Below are 23,333 nucleotides of genomic sequence, written 5' to 3'. Positions count from 1 at the left end.
GGGATGAGAATCCATATGCAATGGTGTCAGCAGAAAGACCTCCGTAAAGAGAAGATGCATGGGCCGGGGAAAACTGAGGCATTGGGCCATGTGTGGAAGACCACTTTACCCTGGGAGGTGGAGGTGTCATGGACAAAGACCCTGAGGTGGGGGCATGCTCAATGGGCTCAGAAATCAGCAGGGCTTCTCGTGAGCAGGGGGCACAGAACAAGTTGAGGGTCAGGGAGGTAAAGTTGGAGTGGTAGGCAGGTGCAGAGCTGGTGCTAGGGGACCAGTTAGGAGGGTGCTACAGTAGAGCCACTGGGTGGTGGTACCAGGTCCAGGGAGGGGGTGGTGGAGGCATGAGGCTGTTGGACTCTGGATGTAGTATATAGAACATCCAGGCCTTGTTGTCTCCTCGAAAAAGAAGGGGTATACTGGGAAGAAGTGGGTGCTTGAGAAACAGGGGAAGTACCCCATCGCTTGGGACCTTGTCCTCTGAGGGTGTGGAAGGCATCCAAGCCATGTATGTGCCAGGCCTTGTTGTGTCTTCTGTTGCCAGGGGTAGTTACAGAGGATGACTGCCTCTCTCTGGGCAAAGGCTCCTGGCATGGGCATGAGAGAGAGTGTGAAGCCAGGAGCTCAGTAGCAAGAGCTACCTGGAGAATTGGGCCATGGCCAAGATCAAGGTTGCTGGGAGCTACAGGGAGCCTACAAGGTTGCTTCAAGCTATGAGAGAAACCAAGGTAGCGCCACCTGTCACTCTATGTCTGCTAGCCTATAGTCAGGCAGCGACCACTGCTCCCTGACCCCAGCCTGTCACGCTGAAAGCTCTTCCTGGGATGCTGTAGGTGGGTCCCACTGCCTGTCCCCTAGCTTCTGCTCTGCCCTGCACTTCCTGCTGACCCAACAGCCAGGTTGTGTAGCATCCTGAAGAAGGGAGGCTGCCAGGCAAGCACTCACCATCCAGGACTGGTTTTCTCCTTGGAAAGGAGTCCTTAACCTGAAGCCCTGAGAAGCTCCTGGGTGCTCAGCTGGTACAGACCTGGTCCAGAAGGCAACAATCAGAGGCAGGTTGGAAGACGCTTGAGGGCACCAGAAGTCCTGACTCACAGGGGCAAGGTGCTTCTGGTGGGGCCTCTGGGACCCTTGTCCTCACTGACTATGGAACCGTCAAGGGGAAAGACAATTCATTTCGTCATTGTGGGATCTCTAAGTATGAGTGATGGCAGACAGAAACAGTTGTAGGGGTGGTTGTCTGTACTTTACATTGAAGCAGTTGGTAACTGCTAGATACCTGCCCCTGCCAGGGCGTGGCCTGAGACAGGACACCCTTAAGACCTGGGAGGCGTACGTGCTCAGGCCACGCCCCCTGGGTGGGGCAGGTACCTAGCACTTACCTGGTGCTTCCCTGGGGGCGGTGCTTCAATGTAAGACACAGACAACCACCCCTACAAACAGTCCATGGCCAGTTTGTGTCATCATTTGAGACAGGGCCTCCTGTAGCCCAAGATGGCCTTGAACTCACTAAGTACTGAAGGTGACCTTGAACTTCTGATACTTCTTCTTCCACTTCCTCGGTGCCAGGATAGCGAGCCTGGGCCACGCCAAACTAGAAACTGAGCCTGTAGTAATTTACCCAGGGCCACTCATGGACCAGCTGAGGCTGTTGCTGGGACAACCAGCTCGACAGTTTGCAAAGGCTCTTCAGGTTTCTCATGCAAAGCCCCTTATCCTTAGTCCTGCACCAACCAGCACGGACATGGATGGAACTAAAGCTGGCCCTGCTTCTCTGGGCTCCCTTGCTGACTTGTCCCATGGAGAGTCAGGCTTAAGCCAAATCTGGTCACAGCCTTGAGCTTGGCACTCTGAGAGAGTGACTCCTCAATGCTTCTAGACTTCAAAGGAGGCTTCAGCTATTACCTCCTGAGGTTGAGGGTGTGGCCTAAATAGTCCTGCAATTAGTTAAATGTATCTTTTTTTTTTTTTTTTTTTTTTTTTTTTTTTTGCTTATGTTTTTTGAGACAGGGTTTCTCTGCATAGTCCTGGTTGTCTCAGAGCTCGCTCTGTAGACCAGGCTGTCCTGGAACTCACAGAGATCCACCTGCCTCTTGTCTCTCAAGTGCTGGGATTAAAAGTGTGCACCACCACCTGACACTGAATGTGTCTTCATCTGATCTGCTTGTATCACTGTCAGGGGAGAGCAATGACTGTGTCCAGTAGAGAACTACTTAGTTAGGATGGAGCCTGTTCTGCTCCCAGTCCACCTGATGCTGATGCTGATGCTGATGCTCAGCGGGGCTCGGGCATTGGAGCTGATTGGCAGTAAATTTAATGCTCGCCATCACAGGTTCCATCTACCACTGGTGTCTGAGTAATTGGTGGATACACTTGTCAGACAAGTGATGTGCATTGTGTGTAGGAAGGAAGGTGGCCGCGTGCTTCAGCCAGGCCTCTGCATCCAGACCAGCCTGGGCTGAGCTGGCATCTGTGGAGGAATTCTGCAGAGCAGAGAGGCCCTAAAAATCCCTTGTTTCATGGATGAGGAAACTCGGAGCCAGCCGGCACGTGCCGGAAGTCCCCAAGGCTGGTCCAGCAGCAAGGCCAGGACCAGATACAGCTCCCTTCTCTCTGTCCTCAATGCCCTGGGCTGGTGAATGAGCCTGTGTCCCCACCCAACCTGCTCAGCTGCCTCTGCCCCACCCCATCCAGCCCAGGTCAGGGTCGGGGGGTTCCACAAGGCCACTTGATGCTGATCCCAGGGCATGGATGACCACGTGATCCTCACTGTATCATCTCCTTTCACACTGTTGTCCAGATGTTGGCCTCTGTCTTTCCTTCCTGGGACTGACCTAGAGGGAGAAGAGGCCAGTAGCCCGAAGGGTTCGTGCCACCTCCCACGTGGGCAGTAACTGGGGAGAGTGAGGCCCACACTGTCTTTGCTTGTTTGAACTCAGTGGATCCTTGTCGGTATCCCACGTAAGGAAACAGTCCCACAGAGGTCCCATCTCCTGCCAGGTCACTGTGGAGTGGTAGGAAATGATGCTTGCCCTGGCCCTGCACTAGCTGTGTGCCCAGCCTGAAAGCCAGCTTCTAATGATGATCCACTAGCCGCCGTGGAAGCTGCACACTGGAGGTAGGCCGATCCTGAGTCTTGGTGGACCTTGTTAAGTCACATGACTCTGCTCTGGGTAGCGGCTTCAGAAAGTCGGTTAGACCCGGGTTCGAATCCCACCCTGCCCACTCCCATCCACATATCATGGGACAAAGTGCGTCACAGTTACGAAGAGCAGAGCCCGTGTTGACAGAGGCATGCGTAGCTAAAAAAAAAAAAAGCTGGAAAATCAGCCCTCCTCATCATCCTGTTTTAGTGCTCTGGGGAATAACCAGAAAGAGAGACAGATGGGCAGACAGTCACACTCTAGCGTGATTTTTTTATGGCTTCCTACGAATGTACACATTGCTGCCCCCCAGCTAACAAAAACAGGGAGAACCAACGTGCTGGGCAAATGAGAAAGAGTTCTACAGAGGGGGTCCACTTCCTTAGTGTGGAGTCCGGCACCCTCAGCGCCCAGGGTGCCTGGACCTGGGGGCGGGGCGGCAGCCAGGAGCCTGGGAGAAGGAAGCACTGATGGACCACTGACTCTCAGCGGAGCGCACAGGAGAGAGCACGTCCCTTACCTTCCGCCTCTCACTTGTCACCGTCCCTTCTACCCGAGTGACACCTGAAGCCCTGCCAGAGACTGCTCCAGTGGGTAAGGTGCTGGAACTCCTACCGCGGCCCAAGCCTGGAGTCCACCACCTACCCCAGACGGCCTCTGCGGCATGTGTGTCCTGTCTCACAGGCTCCTGCCTATGTAGCTACTTGGCTCACATACTCCATTATTTCAGGCTTCTCGAGAGAAGCTGGCCAGGAAGTCCTGTTCTGAAAGCCTGTCCCCTGTTCCTCTCCACGGCTTTGCCCTGATAGATCCTTCCTCCTCACACATATCACCTTCTGATGTATTGCCATTGATAATCAATGATGGCTTTGTCTGCTACAACATCAGCTCCATGATGGAGGGAGACTCTGCTGTCACCGGGACAGCCTGTGTTAGTTTCTTGTCCTGCTGCTGTGTGTGACAAAGTACCCCATCATCAGAAGAGCTTAAGGAAAAAGGATTTTTACTTATTTCAGCTCCCTGTCCAAGGCACAGTCTGTCAGAGTGGGGAAGCCGAGGCAGCAGGAGCTTGTAGCAGCTGGCCACACTGAGCAATGAGTGCTTACATGCTTGTGCTTAGCTAGATTTTTCTACTCTTCGACAGCCCAGGATTCCCTGCCTGGGGAATGGTGCCACCTAGAGTGGATCAGTCTTCCCACCTCAATTAACATAATTAAGAAAAAAAAAAAACTCACAGACATGCCCAGAGGCCCGTCTCCTAGGTGACTCTAGTTTCTGTCGAGTTAACTATTAGTTCCAACTGTCACAAACCCCATGGCCATCCCATCAAAGAGAGACAGGTGTCATTTCCTTGGCCAATCATTTCTCAGAAGTAGTTGGCTGCAGAAATCGGCTTGCCTGAGTGGGAGTCAGAAGTTCCATCTCTACAGACTCCCAGTCATCCATGAGAACCACATGCCATCTAATACAGCATGTCCACTGTTTTAGCCCCACCTCATGCCTGTGCAGGGGGCTGGTCTCTGTCATACCTGGGGATCCCCAGGGCTTCTGACGTCACCTGCCGATGGTGCTCACACTTCAACTCCATCTCCAGATCCGAAACCCTGCTCATTCCATGCCCACCCCCAACTCTTTCCTGCCTCCACAGCAGTGGTCCTCCATTGCCCTGGCCAACTACCCCTGCTCCATCAACTCATCACGCAAGAGCACAGGCCTTTCCTCCTCCCACCTCTGGTTGTGAGCCCATTGCCTACCTGGCCTGGTGGTGCTCAGCTCCTGTCTACACTTCAAAAGTGGGAAAACTGAGAAAAAGGGCTGGGTGACCAATCCCACCATGTCTGCTGGGCTTGGTAACTGGACTGCTTGTGATTCCCTCAGCCGCACCTCTACTCCCTGGAATTCCGGAACAAAGACTCCAGGCTGCAGGCTCACATGAGTTTACATGCACATTCTTTCACCTCTTCTGTCCCTGGAGAGACTGTGACATGATGGGGTGGGACGTGCCATGGAGTGGAGGGGAACTGGATGTTAATCTCAGCTACACTGTGTGATCCTGGCAGTTAATATATGTGCTGACTAGTTTTATGTCAACACAAGCTAGAGTCCTCTGAAAGAAGGAAATCTTGATTGAGAAAATATCTCCATAAGATTTCTTAGTGACTGATGGGGGAGGGCCAAGGCCATTGTGGATGGTGCCATCCCTGGGCTAGTGGTCCTGGGTTCTGTAAGAAAGCAGGCTGAGCAAGCCATGAGGAACGAGCCAGTCATCAGCACCCCTCCATGGCCTCTGTATCAGCTCCTGCCTCCAGGTTCCTGCCCTGTTTGAGTTCCTGTCCTGACTTCCTCCAATGATGGACTATTATCTGGAAGTGTGAGCCGAATGAAGCCTTTACCTCCCCAACTTGCTTTTGGTCATGGTGTTCCATCACAGCAACAGAAACCCTGACTAGGACTGAAGGGCTCTCCACCAACAGGCCTGAGTTTGGCCGATATGGTGCCACCTGGTTTTGCCTGTTCCCCTTCCCTCTTCCTAATGTAATGTTAGATTACATTCCTAAAGCTAGCCCTTAAGGTCTGTTCTCTTATTTGGCCATGGACTCATTCCTGAGACTGATCACCAAGGTCCAACTATCATAACACTAAGATCCAGCAGTCAAGTTCCATTATTTGACTACACTGGGTAACCTGTCCAATCACGACTTGCCAACTCATCCTAACACAGACCCCCGCCCCCCCCCCTTTTTCCTTAAAAACTCACTGCTGCCAAAAAAAAAAAAAAAAACCCTGCTGCCCACCTTTGACCTCTCCAGACACGGCCCACCCCCTTGCTTATCCCTCCAGGCTTTGTGCTGAGAACTTGATGTCTGGGTGTGTTCTGTACTGACTCCGAGGGGCTGGCCCAGCCCTACATGGACAGTACACCTCTCTGTTCTCCCGTAAGGTGTGGGAGGGGACATCTCTTCTTGAGAATTACCGTGCTGGATGCTTGTGACACATTTAGCTAGGGCCTGGTACACACCGTATTTACCATGTCCTGCAGGTTAGGCTTGCCCGGGAGCACTCCAGTTCCTTGTAGCCCTTTTGGCTGAAGGAGGCCTCCTTGTTGGGTGCAGGTTGGGGCCTGGATTACACAAACTGTGCCCGGCTTCCCTGTTCCCTCTCATAGCCACACACAGCCCATATGATCCTGGGTGACGCTCACATGGTGACGTCTCTTTTCCTCCTCTGTATATTTCAGAGGACATGAGCCCATGTGATGCCCTGTTTCTCAGATTCCGGCCCAGGTCTTGCTCAGGACACATGGGAACAACTGTGTTGTAAACCAACCTGAAGACTGGCCTTGCAGTGGTATGGCAGCTACTTTCTTAGACCCCATGGCCTCGGGGCCTCTCCATGAACCTGACTTCAGCTGACATTAGAGAGGGTCCCAGAGTGAGCCCCTGCCTTCAGCCCCTGCTCTGGAGCTGTAGCCATGCAGGTCCAATTCGATTCCTACTTCCACATTGATCTCTGACGGCCGCTCTTGTTTTTGCCTCTCGGAGCGTCGGACCCATTAAGCTACACGCAGGGGTCAGGCCCCTGGGACTTGATCCGCTCAGGTTCCCTGCACAATTGAAATCCCAGCCCATCCTGGCTGCTTTTCTCATTAAGGCGATTGGACTGGATTGATCTAATCAATCAATATGCAGACATCAGCCGTGGGAAGTCCATCAAATGAGCCTGAGTGGTCAGGCCCAGAATGAAGTCCCCACCAGGCTGAAGTGGGCACGTGGCCCTCCGAGTTGGAGGTGGGGAGGCAGAGGAATGGGCCGGAGGTCTCGCGGGGGTCTGCATGGTGGTGTGGAGGCAACAGAACCCCCAAGGCATGGCGACTGGACTGAAGTGTTTGTAGATTCCAAAACTCCTCCCCAACTGGGCAGCCTGTGGTGGGCTCCCCCATGACCAAACATGCCCTCCCTTAGGTGTCTAGACATGTGGGGATGCAATTGCTGGGTCTTAAAGAAGCCAGTGGTGGCCTCTCAGGGTCTTTTCCTGGGAGTTAAGTGGCTCTGAGGCTGGAATGGGGATTGGGTGGACCAGGTCCCACTGTGCCTCAGGGACCCTGTGTGGGGTCAGAGGAGGGTCCTCCCAGGCAAAGTGGTTTGGAGACGCCAGGGTAAGTGTGTGTCTCTTCTGCGGGCCCTAGAAGCCTATTGTTGTGTTATCTTATGTAGGCTCATGTCTGACACTTGATGCCCAGTGAGTGGTGCTGTTAGAGGGGTGCTGAACCTTTAGGAGGTAGGGCCTGACTGGGGGACGTGGGCGGCCGGAAGGGAAATCCTTCAAGGTTACAGCCCCGCCCCCCTTTCAGCTGGAGTCCTCTGCTTCCTGGCCAATGTTGTGGAACAAGTCACAGCTGTAAACTGCCACCTCAGTGGACGCCAGCTTCCGCTCTCCCTGACCCCACCCCAGTCCCTGCCCCCCACAACCCCATTCCCCTACCCCACTCCCACTCCCCTGCCCCGCCCCCGGCAGGGACTACACGTAGTAGGTAGCTACACCCTCTCAGTCCAGGAGCCACAATGAACCTTTCCTCCCTGGTGTGGCCTCTGCAGGTGTTTGGTTATTGGAACAAAGGGTGGGGAGGTAGTGTTGAATCCCAGCCTTTTCCTTTGGTCTCAGAAGGTCTTAAATGTTTATTTATTTGTCTAAACAAAGGATTTCAGAATGAAATTAAACCTTCCACAAGGTGGAGGGGTTGGGATGTTGCAGGTCCAGCGCCTGATTAGAGTTTCCCTGGGGGTATCTATCCCCCAGGGATTCTCTTTCCTTTCCCACTTCCGGTGTCTGACCTAATATCAGGTGACACCTTGGGGAAATGTGTTAACTCAGCAGACCATGAGCTCCCCCCAGCCAAAGTTAAGACCAGTGCCAGAGAGCATCTGCCCCCGACCGACCGACCGGGTTTCCCCCTTGCTGTAAAACCCTCTGATGTCTCCACCAGTGAATCTGAAAAATCACCTGATTCATGACTGTTCTCCATTCTATTACTATAAAAACCTCATGAAACTGCTTCTGTGTTGGAACACGGAATTTAGGGTAACCTAAATCTCAGTTCACAGGTCACGGTCACCCATATTCAGCTTCACATAAATTATCTCTTATCCTGTTTGAAGTGAGAGTTGTGGGTTTTGTGTCAACCTATGTGTGTGTGTGTGTGTGTGTGTGTGTGTGTGTGCGCGCGCGCGTGCGTGTGCATGTGCGTGTGCGTGTGCGTGCGCGTGTGCGTGCGCGTGCGCGTGTGTGTGTGTGTGTGTGTGTGTGTGTGTGTGTGTGTGTGTGTACGTGTACCCTATGGTGTGTATGGAAGTCAGAGAACAGCTTTCAGGAGTCTGTTCTCTCTTTCAGTCGTGGGTTCTGGGGACTGAACTTGAGTTGTGAAGCTTGTACATGAGCGTTTTTCCCACTGAACCAGCTCGCTGGCCCTCTCGGGTCTTCTATATAGAAGGCTGACCTGTGGGAGAAGTTCTTCAGTAAGGGGGACCCATGGGAGCCAAGGAGGTGACAGAAAAAACAAGCCAGTGGGAGGGAGAGAGTGTGAGATCAACTCTGTCACCCTTCCTGTTGGCTAAAGAGTGAACAGTGACGTGACCTCCACACGGGAGGCCCAGCCCTTCCGTCAGCTTCCGCCTCACTTTCTTGTTTCGGATAGCAGTCACTGTCCCAACCCCGTACTGTTAGGTTCTTGGGGTCTTACTCAAAGAACTGAAGAATTGCAAATAGCAAAATTGGGAGGGATTTTATTCAGAAGTGCCATGAAAGTGCAGGCCAGGAGAGCAGGACTCTGCGTGAGACACTCCAGAGGAAGGAGGCCTACCCCTTCTCCTTTTGAGGGTTCAGGAAAAAGAGGGAGCTATTGGGGTGGGTGAGGGTGTCTTTCTGTTTGGATTTACAGGCTTGGACATGGAAGCCTTCATTCGTGTGAATATCCTTTCCTATAATGCATATGATTTCAATCATACGCATGGCCAGTCATGCATAGACACGAGATGGTACATAGGGTATTCCCTTCAAAGTTCACCCCAGCATAGGCCGCCTTTCCTGCAAGCATCTAAAATCAGTTCAGGCTGGATGGGCTGGATGGGTTTGGTCACCGAAAGGGAGTTGCCAGAAGGGAGTGGTCTGCCCACTGCACCATTTGGAGTTTGGTGGTGTAGCTCAGTGTAGGCGGGGGTCCTGGGTTGCTAAGCTACCCATTATGCTTGTCTGTCTCATCCGCTCTCTCCTTCCCTCCACAGGCTACCTGACAGTCAACATTGAGCCCCTTCCCCCTGTGGTGGCTGGGGACGCAGTGACCCTGAAGTGTAACTTCAAGACAGACGGCCGCATGCGCGAGATCGTGTGGTACCGGGTAAGTGGCCACCGCACATGGCTGTCTCTGTGTACTAAGGCTATGACAAAATTCACAGAAAAGGATGCATCCTCAGTTCCCGCCACCCCTAAGCTGCCCTTTGGTCTCCTTCTTTTCTTGGTCTCCTCTGTGCTTCTGATAACCCTGGGAATCCACCAGTACCCCCAGTAGAAGTTGCTGAGAGTGTACAAGCCCTGGGGACGGTGTGCAGCTGGGAACAATACTGATGTGGTCCCAAGAGGGATGCTTTGGCCATGTTTTTGGCATGGGAGAGAGGACAGAAGTCTTCCTGTCTTTAGAACTGCCTTTCAGCAGAGTGTGCTGATACACAGCTCAGCACTCAGGAGGCCGAAGCACGAGGTTTGCCGGTTTCAGGGCAAGCCTGAGCTACATAGTGACCAGTCTGTCTTAAACAACCAAAAAGCATGTTGCATTTCAGAGATTTTCTGCCACCTCAGCTTACTGCATGAGACCCAGCCTGGTGCCTGGCGCCAGCTGCCTAGGCCTGAGGGGGGAAGTGGCACAGGTGCCACCCGGGTGCCAGTGATGACAGTGGTAAGAACAGGTTTGGGTCTTGGGCACAAGAGGTCATTCTAGCCACGGAGGGAATGAATCCCTGTGGGTCCGAATGGGTTATCCCAGGCTAGTATCTCTTTAAGGAGCAGGGGCTGGGTTCCCGAGAAGGGTCAGCAGGCTTGGAGGCTGGTCTGTGAGAACATGCCCAGGGATGCCACAGACGATTCCGCTCCTGGGATCTAAGCCAGGGCCAGGCATCGTTTCCCGGTAAAGGCCAAGACTGGAAACGCATTCCTTTGTGCCGACCATAGAGCGTGAGTCACAGCTCCTCCACACTGTTTGGGGACAATGTGTGAATGAGAGGACACACCACGTTCCCCAAACATGTTGTGCATGGAAACCAGCAAGTGGAATTTTGTATAATTTTCCTGTGTCACAAAAATCCCTTCTTCTCTTCTTTCTAACAGTTGAGAAAAGTAAAAACCATGCTTTACTTGGGGGCCATGTGGAAATGCAATGTGCATAGAGTGGACTCCTGCCTTGTGGTTAAAGATACCTGAGAGAAAGCATTCTGTAGGGGTGGGTGTGGGGTTCAGTGGCTAGAGTGCTTGCCTAGCGTGTACAGAGCCCTGGGTTTGTGCCCCAATGTTGTATGAAACCTGGTGCAACGCACACTGGTAATCCCAGCACTTTGAGGTGGGTGCAGGACCAGAAGTTCAGGGGCATCCTTGGCTACCCTGCCTGGCATTCACCCACAGAGCCTAGAAACTTGGGGTGAGTGGGGAGAGGAAAAAGAAGCCCTGAGTACCTCAGTGCTCCTCCATTCGGGCCGCTGTCCATCCCCTCCTTCCTTGGCATCCATCTTGAATTTCTGACCTTTGGTTTTCTGTTTGCTGATTAGTGTTGTTCTGTTGGCTCTGCCCACGTTCCTTTGAACCCAAGCCTATCCTCCATCTCAGCATCATAGCCCTTTCTGCCTGGAACCAGCTCTGGTGCCTTCCACCCATGCCCTGCAAGTGTGAGCTGCATACTTGGACCCACGGTCCTCATTCCTAGGAGAGGGAGACCAACCAGTCCAGACAAAGTCAAGGCTGGCAAGAGCCTAGCCATGGATTGTATCATCATCTGTGGAGTCACAGGCTCCGGGGGCTGCTTGGCTGTCACAGGCTGTACACATGGAGGGAGCGAGAGGGATGAACCCCAGCTACTGGCTGACACTGGGGGCACAGCTCCTCCTTCCTCACCCCGGGCTGGAATCCAAGTGGGGAGAGAAAAAGGTGCTATGGACTGGTGGAAACGATCCCTGGAGAGGAAGGTGGGGTAGAGTTGGAGCTGGGAAGAGTCCAGGGGCCCCATTGCCTTCTATGTCCCCCACCCCGACCCCGGCATGCCAGAGGAGATGACAATCCTCCTGAAGAGACAGCTTCCAGAGGAGGGACACCACCAGGCCAGGTTGTGCCCATGCACGGGGGTATCCCTGGGGCTCCCTAAGCTGGAGGCACAGTCCATCGCGATCCTCGAGGCTGGATGGAGGCTTCCACTTTCCTTCTGCCCAGCCCAATCTACCTGCTACATTGACTGTTTAAAGAATTGGTCATGTCTCTGATGGGTGTCAGGCCCTCTGTCTGGGGCTACGGTAGGCTGTACTAATTTATTTTATTTCAGTTCTCATCCTTTGACTGAAGGCCTCTGGCGTGGGGGTATGCAGATGTATGCAAATCGCATGCAAATTGTCCACTGGAGCCAAATGCCGGGCCCTTTTAATTCTGGAGCTGGACAGGGTGGTGGCTCCGCTGTCTGGCTGCTCTCCTGGGGACCAGAGGAGCCCACATGCTCTGTCCGTGATGGAGGCTGGGACAGAAGGAATTTCCAGGAAAGATGCTTGGGGCTGCCAGCTTTTTCCCCTTTGACTGCTGCTCTTCTGGACTCCCTCTTTTCCCATGGAGCCAGCTGAAGAGAGAGATAAGAACTGACCTAGCCAGGTGGAGGCTCCAGGACCTGGGGCTGGGCAGGGTTTCCAGGGAGTGTGGGAGAGACAGCAAGGAAAGCCCCAGCCTCCTTCTCCGATGCACATCCCCGCTACCCGACCAGCCCTCTTAGCCAGCATCCATCTTGCCTCCCCTCCAGAAGCCTGGCCACAACAGCCCAGTGCCTTTGGTTTTCAGGCCCCTCCTCCTGCCTCCCCCATCTCCTGAATGAGTTTACAGAGCCTGGCTTAGAAAGAGATGAATAGATCTCACAGGCTCAGCCAGGCCCGGGCCTCCAGTCCCTTCAGAAGGGAAAAGCAGAGGCATTGTAGAGCGCCACCACCAGCCCCGCTCGTTCAGTTCGATGGGCACGAAACAGCCCACTGCGTGTGTTCAGTCCTGCAGCTCTGCTCTGCTCTAGAAAAGCGTCTGCACGGGAGATCGTCAGAGGTTTCCCAAGGCATAGAAGCTTGAGAGTAGCTGAGTGGTAGAGAACTTGCCTGACATGTGCAAGGCTCTGGGTTCAATCCCCAGCACCACATGTACGCACGCACGCATGCACGCACGCACATGCATGCAAGCACACACACACACACACACACACACACACACACACACACAGAGAGGGGGGGGGGAGAGGGGGAGAGAGAGAGAGACTTTCCAAAGCATAGAGAATAGATTGGTTCTTTGGGGAGAGAGGGGAGCCAATAATGCTCTCTGACCTCTGGCTAGACATCTGGGGTTGCCGAGAGGGAAGAAAAGTGATGGAGAAGTAGCCTGAACTCGGGTACCTTGCCTGAGGTCTGGCTAATAGGGAAAGAGCTCAGGCCAGTTCGGTGAAGATGCTCTAACTACCAGATAGTCTTAAGACAGCACAAGCCATCAGAGCATCCCCCACTCCCTTCCCCATGCCAATCTGCATCATCCATGTGGCTGACACTGGTCACACACAGCTGTTCTGATTTAAGTTAAAGAGCAAAATGCTTTCCCCGTTCATCCAGACAAGTCATTTCTAGCACTTACCACACAGAGCTGGTGGCATCAGATTGCATGCAGCAGAACAGAAATAGAACATTCCCATCTCTGTGAGGGTCTGTTGGAACCCAGAATGTCTCTGGCATTCAGACCTCCTCCCCACCAGAGACTAGAATAGACTGTGCTTGCCTGTCAAAGGGATGGCGCTTGCTCTTCACAGAGCCATTTCCTGGCAAACTCATGCCACAATGGGTTCCAACAAAGTGAATTGTATTGATCTTTTGACCTATCATCATTACAGCATGTATGTTTGTGGTAAGGGAGGGTGGGAAGAAGGAAACTGTTATCCCTCTTAAAATACATTTGAGAACATAGAGAGGTCAAGGGAATGGTCAGCCCCGGGGCTCTCAGGAATTGCGGTGTCTGTCCGGTGTGACCTAAGGATGCCTTGCATCCTTCTTATCTCCCTGGGACGTTTCTACTATTGTATGAGTTCGTCTCCTAGAATGGAGTCCCCAGGCTCATCTGTAAGCCCTGGCTCATAATTCTTTCTATTTTCTCAGCAACATGCAGTAGCTAACAGTGTAGAGGTTCAATTCCACACATGGCCATCTCACATCTCATCTACCTTAGGACCCAAGAAAGAACTTGTTCTAGATGAATGTTACACAGTAAATTTCATTTCGTCCTTCCTGTCCACTGGGGTCGTGTTTAGAAATAGGATGAATGCTAACCTGAGTGGATGACATTATTGTGCCATTCCTGGGAGCTGAGTACAGGGTCAAGGGCTTTACCCTTCAATTTCATGTTGTCACTGGCAGGCAAATAATACTGTGAATTCTGCCTTTCAAGTGAGGAAACCAGGGACATTCAAAATATTGAGTCCCAGGTTCAATATTTTTCAATGGCTATTGCATCCCCCAGCTCCTCCAGAAAGTTCTAGACACACCCTCCTTTGAGCACCTCAGGTATAAAAGATATATCTTGTTTCTGTGATTCTGGGCAGCTACTGTAAAGTGACCATGGTAATGATTAAATTAAGAAAGGCTGGGCTTTGGAGAGGTGGATCTGTCAGCAAAGGAGTTCAAAATGCAAGTGTGAGGACCTAAGTTCAAATCCCCAGAACCCAGTGAAGACAGGTGTGGTAGCCTGAGTGTCTGTAATTCCAGAGCTCCTATGGGGAGATGGTAGAAAGAAACCAGGGGATCCCCAGATACTTGAGGGCCACCTAGTCCAGGAGAAACAGAAGAAATCCACAAAAAGACCCTGTCTCAAACAAGATGAAAGGTCAAGACCAATACTTGAGGTTGACTCTGTACACATGTACCCACGTTTGTGCACACGAATGTTCTCTCTCTCTCTCTCTCTCTCTCTCTCTCTCTCTCTCTCTCTCTCTCTCTCTCTCTCTCTCTCTCTCGGTCTGTCTGTCTTTGTCTGTTTCTCTCCATCTGTCTGTCTGTCTCTCTCTCTCTCACTCTCTCTGTGTCTGTCTTTGTCTCTGTTTCTCTCCATCTGTCTGTCTGTCTGTCTGTCTGTCTGTCTGTCTCTCTCTCTCTCTCTCTCACACACACACACACACACACACACACACACACACACACACACACACACACAGAGACCATCCATGTAGCCTCTGCCTTGAGTGAATAGCACACATGTCCACCGAGACTAGTACCTGTCTGTCTGGAGAAGTGCAGGTCTCTGCAGACTCTTGGTAGAATGTAGGCACCGGGCACATTTCTTATTAGGAAATCCTGTCTAAACTCATTTAGTTGGGGGTTGCCTGCCCAGCAGGCAAAGCCAAAGGTCTGTTTATATCATAGAAATCCATTAAGCAACCACAGGGAATCATGGGAATTTAACCTTTCGTGGCGGTTTTTATCATCACATCTTTGTTTTGTCTTCTTCCTGCACTATTTATTCCCAAGATCTGCTCTGAGCACAGGTTGCAAGGCCATGGGAAGAAAGCCACAGAAGGAGATGGAGCGGGGAAGAGAAGGACACGTGGCTATAAATGCTCTGCTTTCTGCGGCCTTTATTTTTAAATAAAGGATTTATTTTTACTTATTTATTTACTGTGTGTCTGTATGCTCATCTGCGTGAGTGTATGTATACCACATATCTGCGGGTGCCCAAGGAGGCCAGAGGGCATCACATGCTTCAGAACTGGCATTATAGGTAGTTGTGAGCTACCTGATGTGTTTGCTAGACATTAAACCCACCCACCCCACCCGACAAGAGCAGCAAGATCTCCTAACTGCTGAGCCATCTCTCCGTCTCTCCTGCCCCTTTCTGCATCCTCTCATCTCACCTTCTCACCTGTGGATGCTGGCAGCTGGGGGTGCATTTGTTTTGAGGTACCATTGGTGTTACCTGGCCATGCACTCTCCTTCACTTCCCTGAGAGATTTGTTGGAAACACTCGGGGAGGCTGCAGACAGAGAGGGAAAACACTGGGCTTGGAGGCCAGTAAGACAACGGAGACAGAGAAAGGACTGGTAACTGAATGTCTACAGGGAGTTCTGGGGCTTGACCTTGGCATCACACGTTTTAGAAACTCCATGTGCTCTTGGGCATAGGTGGGTATAGTTAGTACTAGACTCGCCATGGAATCTATTCTATAAGTGGTAGGCATTGTCCCATCATGTTTCCTGGTGACCTAAGAAGTCCAGATAAGGTAAATTTAGAATAAGGGTGGATGATGTTTAGGGAGGACCAGCACCTCCGGGCTCATTACACACAATCACACCAATACCACCTTTTGTCTCTGGGTGGTGTTGCTGTGAGCTCAAAGGTTCTCGTTCCTAGAAGCGGCTGCCCACGGTGAAGCCAATTGGTGGATCTTAGACTCTGCATGCTGGAGTCCAGGGCAGCTATTTCTTTTAACCAGCTCCCCAGCTGACTGCGGTACCCTTGACCCGGCAAATGACTCTACTCTGGTGGTTTTGGAAGAGGGGTCTAATCCACTTGTCCAATTGACATTCACTCAGTGTGTTATGGTACTAGAATCAGAATAGTTCTAGGTACTGAGGGTGCACCAGGATGTGGAACCATAGTCCCTCACTCATGCCACTCCCCGAGAGACAAGTTTAAAAGTTTCATCAGCAAGTAGGATTCTAGGCATCAAGAAGGTTGGTGCCTATGATAAAATTGGCTATGGGGTGTACAGGAATTTGTGGTCAAGAACTGACCCTCAAGGAAACTGAGATCACCAGGGGATCAAGGAAGCCTCTATGCCCAGGGAAGGAGGCAAAATATTGCAATGAAGTGAGGCACACATGCTGAGGGCTTGTACAAGGCTGTCAGAGAACAGGAAACAAGCTTGGGTGAGGAAGGTAGGGACCATTCTTGCCCAGCCTGTGCTCCAGGGAGCTGAGTCTCCAGGGGTTTTCTGACCACAAAGAAACATAGAAGTAAAATGAGAACCCAAGAAAGTCTGGTCAATAATTTATTAAGGCATGCAATGGGGATAACATATTCACGAATACAGAATGAAGCGGCGCCGCTGCCTCCTCATCCACCAGGGAAGGATGGGGAAAGCTCCGTCCCAGCTCACCGAAACATGGCGTCAGGAAACCTTCCATGTCCCAGAGAGAGAGCACAACCCTCCTCCTCAGTTCTTATCTGATCACGTATCCAGATAAGACCATGCCCTAAGGGCAGTCACCCCAATACCACTGGCTGAACAGATCGAATTCCCACAGCACTGAAGGCATTATTTCTTATGTTTGTATTTGTGAGTGAGTGGCATGTGCGTGTGCATGCGTGCGTGCGTGCGTGCGTGCGTGCCTGTGTGTGTGTGTGTGTATGTGTGTGTGTGTGTGTGTGTGTGTGTGTGAGAGAGAGAGAGAGAGAGAGAGAGAGAGAGAGAGAGAGAGAGAGAGAGAGAGAGAGAGAGACTTGTGGGAGTTGGTTCTCTCCTTCTGTCATATGGGTCCTGGGAATTGAACTCAGATCTTCAGGCTTGACAGCAAGCGCCTTTACCCACTGAGCCATCTCACCAGCCCAGCATTAAAAATTTTAAGCCAAAACAACCAGCAGCTGGCTTGCTTTATCAATCCCTGCTAGTAGAACATGGAATGGAGCAGTAAGAGAAACAGCAGAGAGGTCTCCTTGGAGGTCACTGAAGTGAGAGGTGACCGGGGCTGGGTGAGGACCACAATGGTGATGGACAAACAATTTCATCCTGTGCATTATGGGTTATGGGGAACATGGGACCCAGCAGGGTGTGGTCTTGAGGTTGTGACCATCAAAGGGGCTTGACCTTGAACTTCTGATTTGCAGTAGGATGGAAGCCTGCTGACATGTGCAATTGGTGATGGACACGGGGCTTCGGGAGGGCTCGTGGCTGTGGGGTTTAGGCAGCTGGGCGAGGGTCGTGGCTGCTGATCATTGAGACAGGGAGGACAAAGAGAAGGTTGAAGGGACAAAAACCAAGGATCGTGTGGGCCATGTTAAATTGAAGTACCTCCAAGACATGGTGGTGGAATTGTCACCACAGAAGCTGGGGAGTTGTGGGCCAAGGCAAACCTGGGGGTGCTGAGGTCCCCAAGGTTCATGTAGTTGATACCTAACCCCTAGTGCAACCATGCTGAGAGGTGATACAATAATAAGGTCCCTTGTCTCTTTTGCTGCCCTGCTTATCTCTTCCACGCTTGTAGTTTTAGAACCATATTCTGATGAACCCTTGTCATTGAGAAACCAAGCTTGGGGCGTTGGATAAACAAGAGTTTGTGTGGCTCATGGTTTTGGAGGCTGGGAAGCCCAAGGCTATGGGTTCACATCTGGGGTTGTTCTTGCTGCCTCATATGGTGACAGGAGCAAGGTCATGTCTACATCCAAGAGGGAAAGTGGTAGAATGCACGCTTCCCTCAGAAACCCAGTCCTGTGACTGTGAACCTCCTCTCAAGGCAATGGAACTCATTAGTGTATGTCAGCGCAGCCCTAGTGGCCGCCTGTACGTGTGTGCCCGCCGTGTGTGCGCCCTCCCCCATGTGTGTATAAGCAGGCACTCTGCTGACTGAGCTATCTCCCTAGCCTGTGTTGTGCAATTCTGTGGGACCAAGAGACTGAAGGACCTCAAAGGCTCCTTATTCCCCCCACACAAAGCACAGGAGCCCCAGCATCACGTGTCTGGGTGGGTGGTTAGCGACATGAAATGTGCAGTGCGGGTTGGTGGAGTCCAAACTCAGGATGCGCACGGGCGTGGTGAGATCTGTAAGGCTGTGAGAGTCCTTCTTCACGAGCCTTCCAGGGATCAAGATGAGGAGGGGCGGGTGCCATAATCAGCATGGGTGGGAAGAGCCACTGCCGAAGACTGGGATCAATCCAGAGCCCCAGCTCCATCAGCCCGGGTTTGCACATGGCTGCTCCTGGCCGGGGGAGGGAGATAAGAAAGAAAGAAAGAAAGAAAGAAAGAAAGAAAGAAAGAAAGAAAGAAAGAAAGAAAGAAAGAAAGAAAGAAAGAAAGAAAGAAAGAAAGAAAGCTTGATGTTGGCAGTTCATCACTGCCCTTTCTGGCACCAGGAGAGGAATTTTTGACCAGAAAAAAAAAAAAAATCCTTCTGCTCTTGGGGATTAAGATCAAGTTCCTGATACTGGCAATGAGATCTTTTCCTGCCCCACACGGGCCTGATAAGAGCTCTTGGCTCCCAACCTGTCAAGAGGGAGAGCCAACAGCTGGCACGGACTCCCAAATACCAAGATGTTCTATTGGCCCACACATGGACTCCACAATCAACAGTCTTTCCTATTGGATGGTGACAGAAGATTGCAGCTTGGAGAATCTAAGGCCAACAGGGTGATGGCTGAGCTTGTCTGGTATGTGTCCTCTTTTATCTGCTGCATCCACCAGAAAAGAGCCAGGACCTGGCACAGAGTATCCTGCTGTGTGGCCTTGGGCCAGCCACTTCCCCTCTCTGAGCCTCAGGCTCCTTCCTGTAAAACTGGAGGCTAATCTCAGGTGGAGATCGGAGACTGTGCTGATTCCTTCTCACCTTGCAGGCAGCTTACGCTTTGTCTCATCTCAGAGGATTCCTGGCTGAGGGAAGAGGCAAGGCTGCCCAGCCAGGACACCCCTCAAGGTGAGCTTCGCGTGGCTCTCCATTGGAAGTGGGAGCCCTGGCCTTTGCTGCTGCAGGGCTTCTGAGCTGGTGGAACACGGAGCTATAATAAGCCCGAAGTGTGATTTTCAGTGTCTCTGCCTGACTCACGCCCTGCTGGGTTTAAATGACAAGGGGCTGACTTAACTTGTCAGAGAAGGATTAAAGGCAAACTTCCACTCCAGCACACCAGGGAAATAAAACACCACCACAGACCTGAGGTGTTTCGGAAAGCCGGCTCCATCCAGCTCTATCCAGCTCCTTCCCTCCTCTGGCCCTGCTCCTCCTGCCCCCCCTTCCTGATTGGGTGCAAAGCCCCCTGGCAGTCTACACATCCTTGCCGATGGCCACTGCCACGGGCTCTTCTAGGACACATACATGACAGTAACACTGCTGCCCTCACTGTCCCACACTTCACACAAAAGCTCTCCATCACCTGCAGGGTCAAGTTCAAGGTCACCTGATCCAGTTGCCAGGCCTGTCTGGACCCAGCCTCGCTGCTTTCGAGGCTTCCAGTGGGCACAGCGCTCGATGGTCACATGTCTTATCCTCAGCTGTGCCAATGTTCCTCACCACCTCCCTGCCTTGCATCTGCTACCACGGTGCCCTTCTCTCCAGCCATCTGGCAAATGCTGACATTCCCGAGGGCTCAGCTTCAGGGTCACCCCGGGGAACCGATTCCCATCCTTCACTCTTCCTTCCATCCTCTTCCTCATCCTTCTTCCTTGACCTTGTTGGAGTTAGCTCCTCATGTGCACAGCCCTGCCATGTAACTCAGCTCAGGTGTTAGAGCCTCCTGACTGCCGCTAAGAGGACACGTGCCTTTTGACGGAGAGCTCAGAGAAGGGACATGGTTGGCCCAAGGCCACACAGTGGGATGATCAGCCCAGGGTCCTGGCTTTTTTTCTCTCGCACACAGGGGAAAGGGAGAACCTGCCCCTGGGTAAGCTGTGTCATCTCCTGTATTTGGGACCTGCCAGTCTTTGCTCCTCTGCTGCCTTATTGTGCTTGGGCTCAAGGGATGAACTGGATCAGTGAAATCACTCGTTCCAAACACACCCTTCTGGCTGACTGGGCCTGTATCCTGCTGCATCTGCTCATCTAAGGTCTAGTGTGGTCCTGCGCACACGGCTCAGGGAGGGAGAGAAGAAACAGTATCAGACGGCTTCTTCAGTCCCTCTCCATGGTTGTTTTGAGGCAGGGTCCCTCATTGAGCTGGGGTGTGTGTTATGTCAGTGGTGCAGCCAGGCTGGCTACCGGTGAGCTCTAGGAATCCTCCGCCTCTCCAGAGCTGGGAAGAAAGAAGAAAGGGGGAGGGAGGGAGGTTCTGAGGAAATGTAAAAGCTAATTTTCAGTTGATCAAGCAAAGAATTTTATTACAGTTTGAGCTTTCCAACCACAGATGGGGTGTCTTGGGATGGGTGGGTTCCCTGCTTGAAGGTGTCTAAACACCTGTCAGAGTGGCCACCCACTAGCACAGCGGTAGAGAAGGCTCCTGGCCAGCTGAGCACTGAGTGAGCGATTCTCTGCAGTTCTGATCTGGGTCTCTGGACTGTCCAGGCTCCACTGCCCAGCAGTGTCATGGTGGTAAGGATGGCAGGCCAGCCAGCTTAGCTGATGGCTATGTTCTGTAGAAAGCAGGTGTCTTGGTGGCTCCTGACCCCACAGGAGAGGGACTTCTGCATGCTCTGGGAACCAGGATCATTTGGCTAGATCTATCCAGAGAAGGTGCCTCCTGAGTGGACATCCAGGGCGAGGCTAGCCATGCCTGGCAGCTGAGAGGAAAGGAGACAGGAAGGAATTTGTCACAGAAGAGGGCTCACGCACGGTGGCTCTAAGAACGCTTATCTCTGTGTGATCCAGTACCATCCACAGGTCTTGGGACAGAGCCCCGTGGTACGTGACCCCAGCCTGCATCTCCATCTTCCTCTCTGTGAGCTCTTTCTTCCGTGGATGCAGAAGCTCGGGATGTCCAGAGACCTCCTGGAACTCCCAGGGAAAGAGCAAGGGCCATGGTTGAGGAAACTTGGGCCAGGGTGGGGGTAGGGGGGTGGGGGTGAAGCTGAAGCCCAGGCTGTCGGACTGGAGAGTAGCTAGTTCGAATCTAAGACTGGGAGCCCCCGAGGCCAGATGCTATGAGAAGTGGGGACTCCCGAGTGGCTGGTGCCCTAGGAAGGGCTGAACCCTCTGGAGGAGGAGCCTGCAGGTTAACAAAACAGGGTTCAAACCCTGTCTCCCTCATAGCCACTATGAACCTCTCTTCCCTGCTCCCCGGGTCCCTGCCCACCCCCCCATCATAGCATTGGTCACCTGTGGTGATGCTGGGTATTTCACTAGCTACCTGTGAATATTCAAGAGCTGGGGACAATGAAACTTGTTGTTTGAATCTTAGATGGTCTTATAATAAGAAAAAACCTGGAGCCAGATATTGGGGTGAAAGCTGAAAGATCAGAGAAGCAGAACAAGCCACAGCCAACCTCACCTCGCCAACTCCTCAGCTGATCCTGTTTCCTCAGACTGAAAGCCTCTGAGTCCTCACCAGAAAGGGTCTCAATTGAACTGATTTAGTTCCTGTTTCCTCAGGAAACTGATATATCTTTCTCTGCCCTGCCGTCACTTCCTGGGATTAATGGCATGTGTGCTTTTCAGTACTGGGATTAAAGGTGTGTGCCACCACTGTCTGGCTCTGTTTCCAGTGTGGCCTTGAACTCACAGAGATCCAGACAGATCTCTGCCTTCTGAGTGATAGATAGGATTAAGGGTGTGTGCCACTGCTGTCTGGCCTCTATGTCTAATCTAGTGGCTGGCTCTGTCTTCTGATCCTCAGGCAAGCTTTATTGGGGTACACAATATATCACCACAGAAACTTGGAGAAGTAAACTAACTGACCCCAGGTCTAACGTCTAGCAAGGTCCAGAGAAATCTGAACACTGGCCTGGCTGGCCATTGTGGTGCACAGGCAGGTCTCCAAGGCTTCTGGGCCGTCCAGTTCCACCCAATAGCCAGGAAGAGGACATGGGCGGTGGGGGTGGGGTGTGCAAACCTGGCTGGAGGCTTCAGGCAGTTGTCATCATTGCCTGGCTAGAGCCACCTGTCTGCAGAGGCACAGACCCATGAAGAAGCTGTCACCCTCCAGCAAGGATGTGGGGGAGACATGGCTTCCATCCTGTGGGAAGACACGAGCGACATGGTTCACTTAGCGGGAGATGAGCACACAGGGTGGAGAGGCGGTAGCCATGCACCACCCCCTTCCTGTCCTCACGAATTCCTCCAAGCTTGGTGCTCCTTTAGAAAATGCTGGGCGTGACTGCCCAGAGCTGACTCCTCATGGAGGCACAACACACAGAGACCTCAGCCATCCAAGGGATGGAGGCGGGAGCCTGGATCAACAGAAAGCCCGCTCAGGAGACGATTCAGCAGCTGATGTTGCATTGTTGTTATTATTCTTTCACAAGGTGGTGGAAAGACTCCAATGAGTGTAAACAAGTATTGTGAAGCGGTGGTTCTTGGGGGATATACTTTAACGGCTATAATAATCATTTTAATTGGCACATTAATTATACGAGAGCAGGTGCTTCCAAAATAATTGCGGATGTTGGAAAGCTGTTTATTTCCTTAAGTGGTTCACATAGTCCCCTTTAACCCTGCTTATTCCTTGAATATCAGATCACTCAAGGTACAACCTAGAGAGACAGAGGAGGGAAGCCCAGTTCATCTGTGAGCTCGAAACCAGGGTGGTCCCCAGCTCCGCACTTCACCCCTCATCCCTCCTGATGGAGAAGAAGCATCAGTAGAGAGTTTGGGTTTTCACACAAAGGTGGTGTCCCAGCATGCACCTTGCTGGGACAGATAATGGAGTCCCAATGTTAGAGAGGAATGTCCTGGTATAGAGCTGGTGTGGTGCATTGAGGGAAGAGAGATGCAAAGGCCCTGGGGGTGGCCCATCTCTACTCCATTAGGTGCTCAGTGAGGGCCTGGGGGAAGGAGCGGAGAAGACTGTGAGTCATGGGGGGCCTGAGCAGAATGCACTATTTTCAGCTGTCATGCTGTGGGGCTTGGACAAAATCCACAAGGGGTGATCCAAGATGGTTAAGAGCAGGAAGAGTGCCACCATCCAATTTTATAAAGTTGCTGTCCTTGCACAGAGATATTTGACAAGTATCTCCCATTTGGCACGACTACCATGAAGCTCTGCATCCTCCCTCAGCCCACACCTCCCCTTTTCCTCATCATAGCAAATGACA

At 52.2% G+C, this 23,333-nt stretch overlaps 1 protein-coding gene across 2 annotated transcripts in view; it reads left to right on the top strand.

Moving 5' to 3' along the window:
• Igsf21 (immunoglobin superfamily member 21) overlaps window positions 1-23,333 on the top strand; it is a 223,572-nt gene that overhangs the window by 83,656 nt on the left and 116,583 nt on the right. For both annotated transcript variants that reach the window (XM_042272224.2, XM_042272225.2), the window contains exon 2: window positions 9,419-9,531. In XM_042272224.2, coding sequence (XP_042128158.1) covers window positions 9,419-9,531 — 113 coding nt within the window. The remainder of the gene's footprint in view (window positions 1-9,418; window positions 9,532-23,333) is intronic.

Source organism: Peromyscus maniculatus, chromosome 2, assembly GCF_049852395.1.
Source record: "Peromyscus maniculatus bairdii isolate BWxNUB_F1_BW_parent chromosome 2, HU_Pman_BW_mat_3.1, whole genome shotgun sequence".
Classification (NCBI taxonomy): Eukaryota; Metazoa; Chordata; class Mammalia; order Rodentia; family Cricetidae; genus Peromyscus; species Peromyscus maniculatus.
The sequence above is the reverse complement of the archived record's forward strand: the minus strand, read 5'-3'. Positions and strand labels throughout refer to the sequence as shown.